General features: G+C 39.0%; 1 protein-coding gene across 3 annotated transcripts in view; it reads right to left on the bottom strand.

The window, feature by feature from the left end:
- Positions 1-2,981: 2,981 nt before the first annotated feature.
- Positions 2,982-19,097, bottom strand: part of ZFYVE16 (zinc finger FYVE-type containing 16) — a 35,391-nt gene continuing 19,275 nt past the window's right edge. For all 3 annotated transcript variants that reach the window (XM_077347471.1, XM_077347470.1, XM_077347472.1), the window contains 8 exons: positions 18,463-18,545; positions 16,833-16,937; positions 14,509-14,659; positions 13,515-13,595; positions 12,213-12,375; positions 10,312-10,417; positions 7,772-7,936; positions 2,982-6,831 (listed from right to left, as the gene is read on the bottom strand). In XM_077347471.1, coding sequence (XP_077203586.1) covers positions 6,667-6,831; positions 7,772-7,936; positions 10,312-10,417; positions 12,213-12,375; positions 13,515-13,595; positions 14,509-14,659; positions 16,833-16,937; positions 18,463-18,545 — 1,019 coding nt within the window. In that variant the 3' untranslated portion in view covers positions 2,982-6,666. The remainder of the gene's footprint in view (positions 6,832-7,771; positions 7,937-10,311; positions 10,418-12,212; positions 12,376-13,514; positions 13,596-14,508; positions 14,660-16,832; positions 16,938-18,462; positions 18,546-19,097) is intronic.

Raw genomic sequence — 19,097 nt, 5'->3', positions numbered from 1 at the left:
AAGGGGCAGAATTGAACTGAGAAAACCCGAAAAAAAACCAATTTGCCAATTTTTGTTGAGCAATAAGGATGCCAATGTCACCTTTATTATGGCTGAATTTTTGTCTTCAGTTTTTAAATTTAAACTGCTTGATGTATCCTGACTATCTCTGTTCATTTTGCTAATCTGCTTTATGCCAATAAAGGTATTGTGTGTATATACAATCATGACTAATGGATCTTCACGCCATTGATGAGTTTCGGTTTAATTCCTGTGAAACGGCACTTGCATAATTTTATGGCAGGGGTCACCCAACATGAGGAACTATTAAAGAGTTGCGACATTAGGAAGGTTGAAAACCACTGCTGTACAGTCTGTATTCAACTGAAAAGATTATTAAGAGTTCTTTGTGACTTTAACTACTGAATTCCAATTAAGGTCTTTCAGACCTGTCTTTATTTAAAATAAGAAAAGATCATCAGCACAGAAAAGTGGTCAGGGGATGGTTTCCTTATGTAGTTAGGTGGGTGTGGGGGAACCAAGGATGTCATTTTCAAATCCTTGACAGGATCAGCCTTGCCAGCCCATGAAGGGTAAGGCGAGATGTGTGTTGCCTCATGTTGTATCGTTGTCAACTTCAGATCAGGAAACTTCTATAGATTTAGGGGGTAGAGCTAAGGAAGGGCTGAGTTTTGGACCGGGAAAGAGCTCAGCAGGATTGACTGCCACAGACCACCCTGCAAAGCAGCCATTTTCTTCAGGGGAGCTGGACTTGTAATTCTAGGCAACCCTACCTCACATGGGCACTGCAACTGCCCCCCTCCCTGTCCATTTTTAGCTGGAATTTTATTGGTGGCCTTTATGGTCATTCTAGAGTCATACTCACAAATTTATGTTGGTTTGAGAGGGTGTGTTGGTTGTTAGTGGGATTTTCAGCTCGTATTTGCTCTTTTGTTCTAACATGCCTTGAGAGGTAATGGTATTGAAGCGAGCAGGTTGGGGTCACATCTTCCTCTGTCCACTTTTCAAATCAACCGTAACATTTAATTGCATGCGTCACTCTTCCTTGTTCTCCTGCGTGGAAGCTTCATAGGCAGCACACATGGGTCATTGACATTAGGAAGGACTGAGCCTTTCCATTGACAAAGCTGAAATAGTTTAATTGCCTAAGGCTTTACAAAGGTTGTCAGAGTGAATAGATGGGCTGTTGCTTAGAAACAATCTCTACCCCATGTTTTCATAGATTAAATACTACAGAAATAAAGAAATACAGCAAAGATGATGGCTGGTAAGTAATAGACAACACAGGATAATAAAATGTGATGTACAAAACACAGTATCTATTGATATACTGATACATTTCAGGAAAATCCAGTTGCAAATTATTGTACAACAGCTTGTGATATGTTGGCACAGCCTAGTAAGGTCCATGGAAATCTCATGACCAAAGTTTTAAGATACTAGGGAGCTGACTGCTCCAATCCTAAGGTTCATCCTGGAAGAAGGAAAGGCAATTTGGTAGAAGAGAGATTGAAGAAGAGCAACTATATAATTGGAAACGCAGTGAGTCATACATGAAGGATTAAAGAGCACAAAGCTGACATGAGACATGACCAAGAACTAGATAGGGATATCCAACCCTTCTAGCAAAACAAAATGTGATACATTGAGAAATTACTGGGGAAAGATTTCAGGAAGGAACAGCAAACATTAAAGTAACCAAAAAGGGCCCCAGGAACATATGTAAAGGAAGTGGAAGTGGCAATTGTATAATGGGAAAGAGAATTAGGCCTAGTTTGCAGTTGAAGAAAAAGGGAGGCGCTTTTGTTGAATGTCTTAATCTAGATGGCCGAAGCTAGCCTGGTCTCATCACATCTCAGAAACTCAGCTGGGTTCACCCTGGTTAGTAGTTAGATGGGAGACCTCCAAGAAGTCCAAGGATGCTAGGCAAAGACAGACAATAGCAAGCCTCCTGTGTTCATTTCCCCCCTTGAAAACCTTACTGTGTTATGAGTAAGTCAGCTGCAGCTTCATGACACTTTCCGATGAAGCACACTAGGGATTGAAGGGATTTTTCAAAGTTCCCATGCAGTGTCTGCTTGTAAAAAGATAGCCCATACAAACCACAAAGAGTTGGAGAGCAGGGACTTTTTTTTACAATCCAATATTAAAAATGTGACTCCCCACATGCAGTTCAAAGCCTGCTCCACTACCTCATTTCACTGTGGGGTCCAGTTTAAATTTAAGAATGGGTGAAGCGTAAGTACTTCTAGAGCCAGCTTGGTGTAGTGGTTAGGAGTTTGGAATTCTAATCTGGCAAGCCGGGTTTGATTCCGCCCTCCCCCACATGCAACCAGCTGGGTAACCTTGGGCTCGCCACAGCCCTGATAAAGCTGTTCTGACCAAGCAGTAATATCAGGGCTCTCTCAGCCTCACCTCTCTCACGGGGTGTCTGTTGTGGGGAAGGCAATTGTAAGCCGCTTTGAGACTCCTCTGGGTAGAGAAAAGTGGCATATAAGAACCAACTCTTTTTCTTCTTTTAGTCAGGACTTTGCTCTCACACAGCATTCAGGCAGACTGCTACACTTGCATGGCAACTATACATGCTTAGTAAACTCACCAGCACAATATCTACCAAGGCTCCACATTGTTATTGTGCTAGGCACGCTTAGCTGCTTTGCCTGGGAGAAGACACTGTGTTAATGCAAAGACTTGGATGTGTTTTTGACTTACCAGGTCAGAGCTCAGATGTAATACAAAGGACACATGCTTGATTGTGCTGATAGTGAGCAGTAGTGAGATTTCCAGTAAGCAGGCTTTAAAAAAATAAAAATCTGTATGTCAAAGTACACCTTTGGCACAAAGGATAAGCCTCTGTGCTAACGATCATTGAATAATATTGTATAAATTTGTAAATTGGTCTTATTAAAACCTAAGTTGTGCTAGTCTAATTCTGTGTAAAACTAAACCCGTGCAAATAACACCCCATTAAACACAATGCAGTATTTTATTGAACCTTTTAATATAATTGGCTTTTTATAAAGTGCAAATCCAGTTAATCATTTAATCATTTACTCCAAAAGTGTAGGGGTGTGTGTGTGTGTGTGTGTGTGTGCATGTACACACTCTTGGTAACAGTCTAATTCAGTCATGTTGAAGTTAACATGTTAATGTTAACCAGTGTTAAACCAGACCTTTGATTTGCTCAGGGAAAATGGTATACAAATGAAACTTAAATACACAGTTATAGATATGTCATATAGAATGTCTCTTTTCTGCTATTTAGAACAAAAAGCTTGATCACTACTTAAAATTTTAAAAGTTTGCAGCCCTTAAAGCAGTGAATGTTTAAGAGATACTAAAATAAACATCAGGAACAGAACATACAAATCATCCCCCACTTCTGACTTCCTTCCCGTTTATCTCACGTCTGTATGCCTACTGACTTTTTTTTCTGTTTCTGCTGCCTCTAACTCATCACTCTTTCTACCTGCCTCTACAGCACCACCAATTTTCCTGTGGCCGCCTGCCTGCAGCTCCCCCCAACACTTAAGACCAGCAGCACCAACTCTCCTGGCCTCCGACAAAGGCTCCAGTGACCTCATCCTCTCCTCGTGCTTTAGAGTTTAAAATGGGGATTTTCAATACTCACAGTGGGGATCCCTTTCCCCCTCTTTATCCCCCCCCCATCTCACTGCCACCTACAAGAGGGAAGGGATCCTCCTGTATCATGGCTTCTGTCCCTGCACAGTTGCAGCCAGACCTCTGCACTACCACTTCCCAACCAACCCCCAGCACCAACTGTGGAGAACCCAGTGTGACTCCAGCTTTTAATGTTGTTAAATGTAATCACCGGTGGTTTATAGTTATAGTTTTTCTTAACTACTGTCTGAGTAATTCATCTCCAGAACAAAAGGGGAAGACCAGTTTGATGTAGTGGTTAGGAGTGCGGACTTCTAATCTGGCATGCCAGGTTCGATTCTGTGCTCCCCCACATGCAACCGGCTGGGTGACCTTGGGCTCACCATGGCACTGATAAAACTGTTCTGATCGAGCAGTGATATCAGGGCTCTCTCAGCCTCACCCACCCCACAGGGTGTCTGCTGTGGGGAGAGGAATGGGAAGGCGACTGTAAGCCGCTTTTGAGCCTCCTTCGGGTAGGGAAAAGTGGCATATAAGAACCAACTCTTCTTCTCTTCTTCTTCTTAAGCTGATACTTCCTCCTCCCGTTACAACTACTAAACTCCTCCTCCTGGTAGTTTAGATTACCAATCTGAAAGATAAAGATAAACACAAGCTCGTTTATTCTTTGGAAATCATGAAGAATTGTACTTAGTTTTAAACCAGAAAGTCTTTAAAGCGCTGGGGAAGCGAAAAAGGAAGTAAAAGAGCAAGGAAATGTGAAAACTCAAGTACTTCATGGCTCATTTTCATGTAATCTGAAACCAGGGCCTGGTGTACCTGAGGGACTGCTGGTCTGAATATACCCCCAAAGGACCTTAAAATTGTCAAATAATAAATTAACAATCCCTGGCCCAAAAGAAGTACATGTGGCCCCAACCAAGGCCAGGGCCTTTTCTGTCTTGGCCCCAACCTGGTGGGAATGAGCTCCCAGAAGAGCTCAGGGCCCTCATGGAACTGGTCCAATTCCACGGGACCTGTAAAATGGAGCTCTTCTGCCAGGCATTTGGTTGGGGACAATGAACAGCTAGATGACATAACTAAACATATACCCGGCCCTGAAAAACAAAAAAAAAGACTTTATTTTAGTCCGCCCGTATAGCTGATTGACTGTTCTTAGATCGTTTGAAATTTTGTTTATAAATTTATTGTATATGTTTATAATTATGCTATAAGCCTCCTCGAACTAGCAATGCTGAGTGGGGCAGGATATCAATCAATGAAGTTTGTTCCCCTTTAAAACAGATGTATAGATCTTACTTTTTGGAAACCTGAAGCCATTGATAGGATGGTGATATAAATGATATCAGAGACTAAAATAAAAGTGTTTTTTTTAATTCAGGTTATCTAAAAGTTGCATCATTGTTAAGCTATAAAAAATTCAGTATTTATACAGTTGTAAGGATTGTAATAATCTTTATAACACTGTACTAAAACAGTTTAGCGCTATCTATAAACTGAATGAAGTTATCAGTTTCCAAAATCACATAAACCTGTTATATCAAAATGGGTTAAAATTGTTTCTATACAGTATGTTGTACAAATCATAGTTACTTCTTAGCTACATTCCTCTATTCACCAATAACTAGCACTTAGATGTGGTGTTTTTGTAGAGTATTACAGTAATATTTAGCTGGTCCATAGAATTATAGTTCTTAAAAGAATGCTCTGATTCAGTAACAATTCCTGGACAAAAACTTTTCTTCAATCTGTTAAATATGTACACTATCCTAACAAAGGGCAGTAGAACATTTTAGATCTGTGTTTATTTTTAGTTTGATGTATTTTGGATAAATATGCCCTGTGTCTACCAGAAAAACAACTAGATGCTAAAACATACTAAGTCACAGTACAATATTATAACATTTTAATGAAAGAAATCACACACATGATTTGCTTCTGTCTATAACAAATTAAGCAGTTTATCAAACCTTAGGTTAATTGGGTAACTAACTTCAATCATTTTCCTCATACATAAATGCTTTTGTACTGCAAATATCCCCAGTATAAAAATAAGTACAATATAAAGAACCTCAAGTATGTTACAGCAAACTGTTCATGAAAATTCACACTTAATACATTTCTCTCCCTAAAAATAAACAGGGCTACCAAGAGAAAGTTCTCAAAAATTAGAGAAGAGAGCACAGACGGGCTTTATGCCTGATTCATGGCTACATGATGACTACTTTAAGGGTCACCTGGTTTGTTACTTATTCTTGGAAAAGCCAAGAAACAATTGTACATCAGAGCACAGAAGAAAAAAAGACTAAGTATTTAATACAAAGAGTATCCTTATGTTCAACAAATCCATTATAAATATATAACAAAGTTACCTACTTAAAGAGTGACTAGATGGGCACTGTTCGACTCTGAAGCACCATTATAAACTTCAAATGTCCTGATGTAGTTAAAAATCAAGACAGTTTCAAATACGAAGTCATACAAAGTTATCACACCTGGCAGAAACAGGTTCTGTTTCTCTCATACAGGCAAAATAGTTGTGCAAACTATCAGGCATTTAAAATAGGCCTATCCTTTAGTAATTAACAGATTTGATATTTAAATCTCAATGCAAGGCTGAGAAACTCTTCTGTTTCACTTTAATATGCTCATCCTGGGGGGAAATGATACACTACCTAAGAATGGCTTACATGAAATCAACATGAGGTTTGCATCAATCATTTAAAAACACTTATATCAGAAAGACAGGTATGGGCAATCCTTTAGTATAGTTACACATTCTTGTTTTATTCTTCAGTCTCTGTATTAAGTGTAAAGTTTCAGAACACTACAAAACAGTATGTTTTCAAATTCACCTTTCAGGGTAAGATTACATATTTCCTTTTTAAAAAGCAAAATACTCTCTTAAAAGATGTATTTACTAAATCATTGGCTTTTAAAAAGATAAACCTGGATGATTCAACCATAGTGTAATGCAACTGCTTTGGTATTGGTCAGTGCTAGCAATTCAGTTCACTATAGCATGATATACATTATTATCAATTATTATATTATGAGAGATTCAGTAATAAAAAATATTAATTCAATTTCCAGTGGTAGTTTTGTAGCATCGGATGTTCCACCATGGATCACGGGAACCAAAGCACTGTCCAGCTCATTTAAATAATGCTGAGGCAAAAGCTGGCCTCCGGAGCCTGCCTGGTATTCCACCTAAAAACCAAAATACAAGCATCAGACTACTGCTTATTCAGATTTGTATGCTGATCTTAGCTGTTTATGCAGATCACAATTACAGTTTAACATTTTAAAATGGGAAAAAAGGAGAAGAGTTTTAAAAATCAAACTACTGCATGCCACAGAAAAACCCTTTCCAGGCAACTGACAGTACTGCAGATCTGAAACACAGTCGATGGCAGTAGCATCTGAGGAGAGCCAAGCTCCTAGCCTGTGGCTGGAGTCAGCCTGTCTCTCTCTTAAGGAACCAGCTCTAGCGTAAGAGGCATCACTGCCCCCCAGTGGCTGCTCTGGCTAGTGAATGGTGCTAGGTAGGCCGGCTACAATTTTTCCTGCAGCAATCAATAGTGACCGACAACAGGGAAGGCCAGGAAAGTAAATTCCAAGTAGTTGCTATGATCTTTTGCAAATGGTCATGTTGTTTTGTACACTTATTGATGAAATAGGAGCATAAGTCTTTGGTATGTTGAGATGACGACAACTGCTACACAATACTAAACACATGAAGTATACAAAAATGGAAGGGCATTGTTCCCCTCCACCACCCAGTTCATTTTATATAGAACTGAATTTGACTTTATTTATTTTATTTATTTATCATACTTCTATACCGCCCTCCCCGGAGGCTCTTTATTAAAGACATATGTACGTAACATTTCTTAAGTGAAAAATAAATGACATGAAAACCCACAAGATTTAAGCACAATAGTTAGGAGATGATGGTATTTGACCTGGCCAAGTTAAACAGACCTAGCTAGTATTTGGGAGGTGGCAGAGGGGCTGGCCCCCTTGGCAGTTGTCGGTAGCAACTGCTGAAGCCCTTCCCTTTCATCTCTAAATGACAACTTACAATCCAAATAGGCTTTATGTTATTATCAGGCATGTTGATATACAACTGGATCATTTTAGTAGTTACCATGTCAGTATCCATGGTGACTCGAAGACCTATCTTGTTCATTCCATTATTTTTCAGTGTTTTGAGATGTTGGCAAAGAGCAGCACAGCAAGCCAATGCAATTTCTTTAGCAAACTGGTAAGGAGGATGACTGCATAGTTCACTAGCCTTTATGAGATAGAACACCTGAAATGTAATTAAAAGAAAAGTCAGCAGTGGTAGGCCTCAAGGTTAGCAAGACAATTACTGCAGCAGCCTAACATCTCTTAAGCAATGCTCAGTAAGAGATATATTGGATCACTAGTTCTTAATCTTTAACTCACTACTGCCCTCCAAACAGACAAAAATCATGATTGAATACACAAGTAAAAAAATTAGGATATAAAAACAGGATGAAATAACTTTATTTAGGTATATTTATAAGATAGCCCTATGATAAAATTCTAAAACACACATTCAATAAGATCCCTGTACCTCAGTGGTCCCCAACCTTTATTAGGCTGGGGTCCGGCAGGGCATCGGGCCACGCCCACGCATCGGGCCGCGCCCGCGGGCCATGCCCGCGGATCGGGCCGCGCGGGCGCGGCATGCACGGGCGCGGCCCGGCCCTGATTCCCTCTCCCCGCCCTCCCGCAGTAAGAAGCTTCCCGGGCCGCAAGATTGCGGCCTGGGAAGTTTTTTACTGCGAGGGGGGGGGAGAGGGAGCCGTGGCCCGGCGCCATGGCCTTTGCGGCCCGGCGCCGGGCCGTGGCCCGCAGGTTGGGGACCACTGCTGTACCTGATATTTATCAGCCAATTTCTTAAAGTTAAATTTGATTCTTATTTGCTTTGTTGCTTTAAGGTCCTGGGAAAGAGATCTTGGGTTTTATCCCCAGGGTGGGATATGCATTAGCAGTCAGAAAATACAGCAACTTGGGTAAAGGGGGTTGCTTAAGATTCTGACCACCACCGCATTAGCCCCCTAAAGGTATGAATACCACCACCGTTCATAGACAGATCCCATTAAGAATCAACATGTTGGTATTCAATTAAAAATGTAAAAGTATTATATGGAAGTGCTAAATTTATAATAAAATGTAAAGTCTGACTTACTTTTTGCCTTGAATAAATCTTTGTTGGTCTTAAAGGTGCTACTGGACTCTGATTTTATTGTTTTTACAATGTAGCCATTCTTTACTACTGCTGCCTTTTCTACTAAGGCAGGGGTAGTCAACCTGTGGTCCTCCAGATGTCCATGGACTACAATTCCCATGAGCCTCTGCCAGCATTTGCTGACAGGGGTTCATGGGAATTGTAGTCCATGGACATCTGGAGGGCCACAGGTTGACTACCCCTGTACTAAGGCATGCAAACCACTGGCTGCTTGTTCCCAGACCATAACCTCCCTAATACTTACACATGTACCGTATTTGCCGGCGTATAAGACAACTGGGCGTATAAGACAACCCCCCAACATTTCCACTCAAAATATAGAGTTTGTTACATTACAGTACTATGGGCCATTATGGGCAACTGAAGTGCACCCAGCGTATAGGACGACCCCCCCACTTGGAGGCATGTTTTTCAGGGGGGAAAAGTAGTCTTATATGCCAGCAAATACTGTACATACTATTACTAGCACACATTAACAAGTAACGGGCAACACAAAAATTCAACATAAACTGGAGGGGGGATGAGAGTGTTAATACTGCATCTAACAGTTTCCTGGGCTTCTGAACTGATGTAACCTTCATCCTCTGAAGATTCTTGGATTTGCCCAGTTTCTGACCCCAACCTATGCACTATCCACTTACCTGCTCTTTAGGATAGGTCAGAAAAATATACCTGAGATAACAAAGGAACCTATTATATTATGAAAGCTATGGGAAGATCCTGCAGAAAAAGTAAATGTGAAAAGGTAGTGTACTAGCAAAGGGACAGTTATACAGGCCTTTTAATCTGAATCCTTTCACACCTTGACATTCCTGTGCTTGTGCAATGTTGTTATGTCTGTGTGCCAGTAACCATTCAATCATCAGTAAAAAATAATGCTAGATGAAGTATGTTTTTCCTGCTAAGATCTCAAAGGCCATGTACTGTTTGTGCTTTCCAAAGCAACGGCAGTGGGCAAAAAGTTGACACTAGCAGTCCAATGACTAGAAGAAAACTGGAATCTAGTTGGGCTAAAGGCAAAGATGTGTTTCATACATATATTTACAGCTGCAGGAAAGAGATACTGCCAGACAAAGTGTAAGCACTGGGATAGGGGATGAGGGCACAGAGTACTCACACTACTTATACAACAGACAGTGTAGTATCTTTAGTGGAGTTGGGGAGTGCCTTCAAGCCGTGAAGCCAGAGGCATTTTGAGGTAAGACACATCCAGGGGTAGTTTGCTACTGCATCCCTCTGTGTAACAAACCTGGACGGACTTCCTTGGGTGTCTCCCATCCAAATACTAAGCCAAAGCAACCTGCTTAGCTTCTGAGATTGGGCCAGCCTCCAACTGGGCAGGGCAACATTTTTAACAACATTCCTTAATCTTTAGTGAGTCTTTCTTTCAGAAAAAGACATTTACTTACTTCAGTACATTTTATAAGTTTTCCATCCATTTCAAAATCTCCTTCTTGAATTATTTTTTCACTCTGAGATCCTTCCATTGACTTTCCATCTATTGGACTTGTAATTCTATGAAGTAAAATTAACACTGCATGAATTGCACCGGTTGGGCACCAACATATTAATTCATTTTCTACACAATGTGAAACATATTTTGGGCATGACTCTGTGAAAGATTAAGCAGTTACTTTCTATAATGTTCCCTGATTTATCATTTAATTTTTTTAATCAAGTAGGCTGAATGCCTAACATCAAAGATCCAGAAAGCTGCTTAATCTGCCTTGTATTAGCCTAGCAGAATTTTGGACTGTTTTTTCAGTTGATGAAACATTATAAAATGTTTACTTTAGAAACAGAGTAGTTAACCATTCAAAACAGAGAGTGAACAACTTTTGAGAATACAAGCCCCTTTAGATTCTTTATCCACTTCTGCTGTTTTTTAACTCTTGGTCAAAATCTCCAAGACATACACTATGCATTCTCAGTGTACAGCTTGGTGTAGTGGGGTTAGGAGATCCAACTTCTAATCCAGCGAGCTGGGTTTGATTCCCTGCTCCTCCACATGCTGCCAACTGGGTGACCTTGGGCTCGCCACAGCACTGATAAAGCTGTTCTTTATATCAGGGCTCTCTCACCTACCTCACAGGGTGTCTGTTGTGGGGAGAGGAAAAGGAAGGCGATTGTAAGCCGCTTTTGAGACTCCTTCTGGTAGAGAAAAGCGGCATATAAGAACCAACTCTTCTTCTTCTACAGTTTTGTGACTCAGCAGCTTATATACTTCTGTATTGTCCATCTGGAATATTACACGAATCAAAAAATGTAAACATGCTAGTTACTTAAGGTTATATATACACATACACATTCTCTGCATAAACTTTCTGAGGACCTGTACAAAACAAAATTACAATTAAATGTTCAATTAGAACCTGAAATAACTATTTGTATTTATTAAATAACATTCTGGATGATGTACTAACTAGTGGCAGCTAAACCCTCATGAATATGAGCAACTGTATCCATCAAATCCCTAGCATACATGAAGAAGTGGTATTAACTTAAGTGACTATGGCCACTTCTGTTCCTTGACCAAGGAACTGTCTGATGCTGCACTGGGGAAAAAACAAGGCGGACATTGCTGAGAAACATCACTTATCTGGCACCACTTATCTTGCATTCAGCAGCGACACTTTCACATCCAATGGTAAGCCATCATGACAATCAGGGTCTTTATGGATGAGGTTAGAACCGTAATAGAAACACCTCCATTTCGAACAAATGCACACACGTCCCTTTACTGCACTAGGCTGCTACATCTGAACTCACAATAGCTACTTTCCCACTCAACATATTCCCACTATCTATATGTTATGTAGGGCTGTTACATTACTACTGTTTTAGAGGCAAGCTCTATGTGTGGCAATTTTACCAATCAATATGGATGGGATTCCAGTCCACCCTTCCACAACGAAGAGTCTTGTTCATAAGGATTCAATCCCTCCCCCTTTGATGCAAGCCTCCTTTGCTTAGCAGAGCTATCCTTCAATCTTATTGCTCAATTTAACATTACAGAACAGATTTAACAGATTAACTTAGCATTTATAGTATTCACAGAAGGACAACACAAATATTCTTGAGGTAGCAAAATCAACCGCCAGAAATTCTTTAGGATGCACAGATTTGTGCACAATGGTAAGTTATATTTTGATCCCTGATATACCATCAAACTCAACACCAAGCTAGAAAGCAGTAGTAAAAAATATTAGGTAAATATCAAGTAATGTGCCAATTAGTTTTACTCAGTTGCCCAATATTAGACATTTTAGTCAAGAAAATTTACTCATTTAAACACTAGTAGCCATCATACCTCATGTTTGTTTTCTCTTCATTCTGCACCCAACAAATATCCACATATTCCCTCAGATCACCTGAGTCTACTTTGCCACATGTAATTTTAAAGTCCTTTTTTTCCCTTAAAGCTTGCCGCAATCCCTCCATTGTCTCTGGAGTGATTTGTACCATTAATCCATCTGTAAAGGAGAAATTATTTTACTGAATGTAAAACACCAAGTTTTGCAACAATTTAATTTTAAAAAATTGATTCAGATGCATAAAGCTGTGATTAGGACGTAAAACCTGCTATTTCCCAATATTCCTGAATCCCAATACCAGTATGATAAATATTCTGAAATGCAAAATTTTTCAGTTCCATGAGTCTGAGACATTTCAAAGGCCTGAAATCCCTTTAAATGTCTCAGACTCAGCATTTACTGCTTGAAGTCTGAGTCATTTAAAGAGATCTCAGTCCCTTTAAATGCTTCAGAGCTCAGTTCAAGCCACGATTTTGCAGCTTGGAGTAGAGAAGGCATTATTTAAATATGTTGCTGACTAAGACTTCACTCCAAGCTGCAAAGTCACAGTTTGGAGTGACCTCTGAAGCATTTAAAGAGACCAAGACTCCTTTAAATGCCTTAACTTTGGCTATCTGGCGGTTTTGAAATTTTTTTTGAATATTTTGGGGATTTTTCATCCTTTAGCATTTTGGCACTCGTAAAAATAGCCACCCCCCCCCCCCCACAAATAAGCAAGAAACATTCACACTGAATATATACCCTCAAAATACCAATACGTTTTTTTCCAAGTCTTTTTTCCTAGCTTGGATTAGCTGAATGAACACCTCCAGCTACAATATGAATGGGATCACTGTACAAATAAAATTCCAATTTATTTAAATTATGCTTATGTTGTAGAAGAAATTAAGGTTATACCCCTAAGTTCACATTCACTAAAGCATTTTTCAGAAATAATGTGAATAGAACTGTATTTCCACTTGTAACTATCATGACTCAGATTTCAAAGTAGATATGAAACATTACGCAGAAAGCTGAAACTGTAAGAAGCTAATTAAGATTTGTTTTAAAATTATATACATTTTCAATAGAAGTAATGAATATACAGAATATACAGAAGAAAAATGCTTAAAGTGAACTTCTGTTATTACTTTTGTTTTCGTCAGTTTTTCCTTTGTAACCGGCTTCAAATTTCAGCAAGATTACAAGTATAATAAAATAAAGTTTATTCCATCCATCTCAAAACAATATCAATAATGTATCAATAATGATCACAATTCAAATTATTACTTTTGTTCTAGAATCATGACAATCCATACCTTCAACAATACTAGATTTAGCAAGGAATCCAGAAGATGTTTTTAGGGCTCCATTGAACACAACAAAGCTTGCCCCTGTAACTAAACAGACAACACACAGTTCAGTCACCCATACTATATTTAAGGATTTTAAAGTACACTCTATTACCGTTTACGCGCTGGGAACTTCACTACCCCAGCTCCCGTGCAGGAGCACAAATTGGGGGTGGATGAGGCACACCGGGACAAATGCTCCCCCGTGTGGGTTCAGGAAGAGGTGGGGCAACCTGCAGCCCAGCATGAAACCAGCCTGCAGCCCAGCATGAAATCTCCAGTGCCTAAATGGTCTGTGCTATGACTAATGCTGACAAATCCCATGGTCTTAGAAAAAAAATTAGGTGGGTAGCATTCTCATCAGTATATGATATGCCTGTTCACACAGTGGTATGCTTGCTCACACACTGCAGAAATTAGAGCCAAAGTCTAGAAATAAACAACCTAGAAATAAAATAAATAAAATATATTAATAAATAAACTGAATTAATAAATGGCTCATTTGCATATTTATTTCAATCATACTGCACAGGTTACAAATTTAAACACCAAGTAGGAAAATGCTGCTTACTATTTATCCATATTCTTCTACGGAACAAGAAAAATGATTACTTCACAGCTAACTGATAGTGATCCTGTAGGGTTCTTGAGGTACCAGATAAAAAGAGATGGGCTTGCCTCTGCATTGCAACCCTGGATTTTCTTGGTGGTCACCCACCTTGTTAAAAACAAGGGTCAATCCTGCTGAGACTGGCCTAGCCTGGGTCATCCAAATCAGCCAAAAAGTAAGGACTCCACATAAAAATACGCAACATATGTGCTTGGGAGGAAGACAATCATTTGGGCTTTTATTTTAAACTGTAATGAAATGTTTTCAGTTATGATTTGGAACTGTCTTGAGTCACAATGAAAGGCAGAATACAAATATTTTAATAAAAATTAATTACTATAGGAATTTTACCTTTCCTAGGGTTTCCAGTTGCACTGTTTGCTTGTGTCTGATAGACTCCATCACTGTTCTGTATACAAACTAAGTGAGAATCTGCTTCAGCACTAAAACTAGCTCCAATGCTAATGACATGTTCATTAGAGGTATTCATAACTTTCATCACCTGCAATTATAGAAATGGAATTAAGAATTCCTCTATAAAATCTTTGCTTTATTTCACTAGCCAATTCTTAAATTAGGCTGCTACAGATAATTTTACACTTAACCCATCTGACATCTTAATACATCCCTTTTAAAGCAGATCCATACTACCATTGCTGGCTGGTGCAATGCAGGTCACTGTCGTGCAATACAATGGGATTTGGCATAAGAGAATGTTATCAGAGCACATGTTTGACCATATGCTGTGGTATACCACTTGGGAAAATATTTAAGAAACACAGTGGTCTCTTTTAAGCTTTCCTTCAATATCATGACACCATGAGCTTTAGAAGCTTTGCTCAGATTCCCATATTCATGTTTTTAGAAACTCAGCGGAGCATTTTCATCCCTAGTAAAAACATAAGTTGTTTTCTGCACTTATTTAGAACATTACCATGTGACCTTTTCACCCAAATAGGGTAAACATTTCAACATTAAAAGAGCTTTTAAAATATATATTAAATATAAAACAAACAATTCAGTAAAAACATATAAACCATGTAACACCACAGCCAGGGAGAAGGAACAATAACAGTTACTGGAGGTATGCCAAATAAAAAAAAAAGTATCCACCCACTGGCAGAAGACAACAATAGTGGGAGACAGATGAATCTCCAAGGGATGGGAGTTCCAGAGTCTTTGTACCATGACCAAGAAGTCCCCTTCTTGAGTTGCCACTCATCTAACATCAGATAGCAGGGTCTCCAAAGAGGACTAGATAGGACATATGAGATGGTACTTAACTGGTGCTGGCCCCAACCACATGGGGCTTCCAATACTAGCACCCTGAATTGGCTTGGAAGCAAGCTGGAAGCCAGTCCACTCCAGGCAGCATTCTGACTACAGCATAATGTACTATAGCTTTCAGATAGTCTCCAAGGATAGCCCTAAATACAGCATATTACAATAATCTAATCTTGATTAGATTATTCTAATAATCTACTATGCCAACTCAAGGAAAATACAACCCTATGCAGAACAGGAGATATCTCAGCAGCACCTCTATTTTGTTGGGGTCACAATCCAGTTTTTTTAATCCTTCATACATTCCAAAACTGCCACCAGGCACCTGTTCATAATTTCCACAGCCTCCCCAGGATCTGCTGGAATGGTGAAATAGAACTGAGTATCATCTGGTGGCAACTCAACCCAAATCTTCGGATGAAACCAACACAGAACAGTGCTTCTCAACCTCCAAAGGTGAACTAAAAGGATACCATAATTTATGGTATCAAGAACCAGTGAGAAGTCCAGGAGAATTAACAGTGTCACACTCCCCCTATCCGTGTCCTAGCTAAAATCATCCACTAGGTTGACTAAAGTTGTTTAATTCCCATGACCAGTAGCCATTCAGCTCTCCTGGATCCAAATTAGGTTTCTTTAGGAGCCTGCTTTAAGGTAGAGGTGACCACCCTCTCTCTCTGAGGGGCATTTACTGACTCCTGGACCCAGTCTGCCAGATTGTATTTTGCACTGAATTTCATGTTCTGATGACTGATGATATGTTCTGAATTTCATGTTCTGATGACAGCACTATCTACGTTTTCTCAGCAAATGAATGCAAAACTAATTTCTCACCCAGAAAACCTTTCTAGGATAACAATTAACCATGATTTAAAGATCTTGCACAATGTGTTGGTCTGCACTAATTTTAATCATTATTCTAATTCAGCCTTTCTCAACTTTTTTACCATTGAGAAACCCCTGAAACATTCTCCAGGCTTTGAGAAACCCCAGAAGTATTGCAATCATGCAGAATATGGTTGGGAAACATAGCTGTGTACACACCCAACTCGACCTTCTCCCTTCCAGGGCCATCATTGGCTGTAGGAGTGGGGGTCAACATGACCATATCTGGTCATATCACCTGATAAATGTTTATCAAATTTAATTATATAATTCATTCATTCCCACACATTTGGGAAATCCTTCCAGGGCCATCAAGAAACCAGAGTTTCACGAAAACCTGTTCTAATATAAGATATGATTGCTCAAACCCCAGGTTATGCCTGCAACTAGTCTGAATTAACATTGTTTATTTTGATGCTAAACTCTTGGGGTGCTAGGCAGAAGTGCAAGGCAGAGGAAGTGCAATAGTAACACCTATACAGGATCTCATCAGCAATGACACTTACCTCATTATATTTGTTCAGAGGTATTTTAATGCAGCTTCTACCCATTTCCATATGAATATGTAAGTTATCTATTGTATGCAAGGTATACTGATAATTCCTAAGATCCTGAAATAAAATATGAAGTTAGTTGATCTTGATGTTTAATTTTTAACTGTTATAATGTATACTGTTATACATTCACATTCCATCAGCAACCTTGAGACAAGAACTAACTTTGAACCCACTAACTAGAAAAGCTGTACGATTGTTCTCTGTGGACAAAATGCTTTCAAGCTTGCTCCTAAGATTCTGTTGCACCAGCAGCAGTACTTTCATCTTACACAAGCAGTCACTGCGTGTCAGAAAAGATGTATTCTGCCATTCGAAGGCATCTCATAGTGGAAGACAGCTCTGTTGTCAACCAGATTCATAGGATCCACAGCACTAAGTTAACCACTAGAATGAATCAAATTCTTAAAGGAATTGCCTGCCTTCTATCAGAGGAAGAGTAGATACAAGTTTAGACAAGTAGATATAAAAGAGTAGATGTAAGAGTAGACTAGTTTACTAGCTGTTCTCTCATGCTGCAAATTTCATGGTATCACTGGGGAAAAAATCTATCCAGTGCATATTGACCTATTGTTAAGCACAAAGGCTGGGGAAAAAGCTGTGCACATGGAGAAAAATGCAGAGGAAAGGAACAGGTGATAACCCTAAGAACACAGTACCAAGTAGAAAGGGAAAAAATGTTTGCTATGATTCATGTTTCTATCATCTTTAAATCAGTATAAAATCTGATCAGTTTAGAAGCATGTTTATAGATAACCTGGAAAGACAATCATCTGCTTAGTTACAAATTTTGTTTCTCATGTTCTGTGAAATACCAAGTTTAACTGAATTTCTATTTAACACTATGACAACACACTATTTTACAGAAGAGCAATTATCCACTCAAGATAGCTTTAATTTGTACCATACTCATATGATTAACATGATTTAGAATTGTATTTAAATACATTAAAGTTATCAACACCAAGTAAAAACTAAATATTTAAAGTACTTTTATGGAAATGCTAGTTATGCACTTCTGAACTTACTGTACTTCCCAGGACCTTCCTGTCAAGTGAAAGCAAAGAATCTTCCTCCCCCATAAGATAAAATGCAAGAATCTGATATCAGTTGACACTAAACAAACCTATATTTGACTTTTAATTATTTAATATTACTGAGTAATATTTCATGGGTTTTTCACAATTATACAGGGGCAATCTCAAACTTGCCATCAAGTGTACCAGAACTTTCTCCTTCCGGCTCACCCTGTTCTACTTCTTGACTTTGCAACCCATCCAAGAGAGTCACAACTTACTTTTGGGTGCCAATCTACAGTTTGAAAACCCCTTATTTCATTTTAAATTCCTAAACCTAACGTATTTGCTTTTGTCTCATTCATCTTAAGACACATTCCTATGATTATTGTTCAAAGATACTACTTGAAGTGATGTGAGTTTTAAAACTGAATTCTGATTCCTTTTCTAATGTAGCAAACTCTGTTTGCGGGAAAAGGTGGTCTAGAAATTAAATTATAAAATAAATAAAGCTTTAGTCTCAGCAATAAAGAAGCAATTAAATACAAGTAGAATCATTTACTCACAACAAGCAAGTTCATGACTGTGTGTCCTATCTCTCCAAACAGAGGCTTTCTATGTCGGATACTTGTTAAAGGAGTTGGGTATGCTGGCAAAAAGAAAGACAGAATGAACTAATTTCTAAGTAGCATAAATTTCCAAGTCTTTAGAAACTGACAAAATAAAGAAAAAAAGGAGATAGAAACATTCAAAGTGTATGTGTAGATGTATTTATCTAGATTTGTGCCAGCAGATTCTTGGTAATTTATGCCTTAATATTTACTGTATCTTAGAAAGAGACTGCGTCATTCTATCTTGCAAATCCCAACCATCCCCCAAATAATTTGTACTCTTCATTTAGCCAATTCTATTGGGGTCAAGTTGCCTCCATAAAAGATCTTTTGCTCAACTGTATAAAAACTATCCAACAATGACAATGACTATCCAACAAATGAAATCAGAAATTCCTGGATGCTCATCAAATAAACATGAATGCTATTTCCTTTCCTGATTTTCTCCTAGTCAAAGATCTCTCTGATAATAGACATCCATTTGGGTAGTATTCCTAAGAACCATTATGCTTCCTGAAATCCAGTGGTGTCAGACTCAAAAAGGTATGGAGCCAATTTTCTGCACTCCAAGAGGCTCGTGTGCCACACTC

Source organism: Paroedura picta, chromosome 7 (assembly GCF_049243985.1).
Source record: "Paroedura picta isolate Pp20150507F chromosome 7, Ppicta_v3.0, whole genome shotgun sequence".
NCBI lineage: Eukaryota > Metazoa > Chordata > Lepidosauria > Squamata > Gekkonidae > Paroedura > Paroedura picta.
This window is presented reverse-complemented; position numbering and strand designations above follow the sequence as displayed.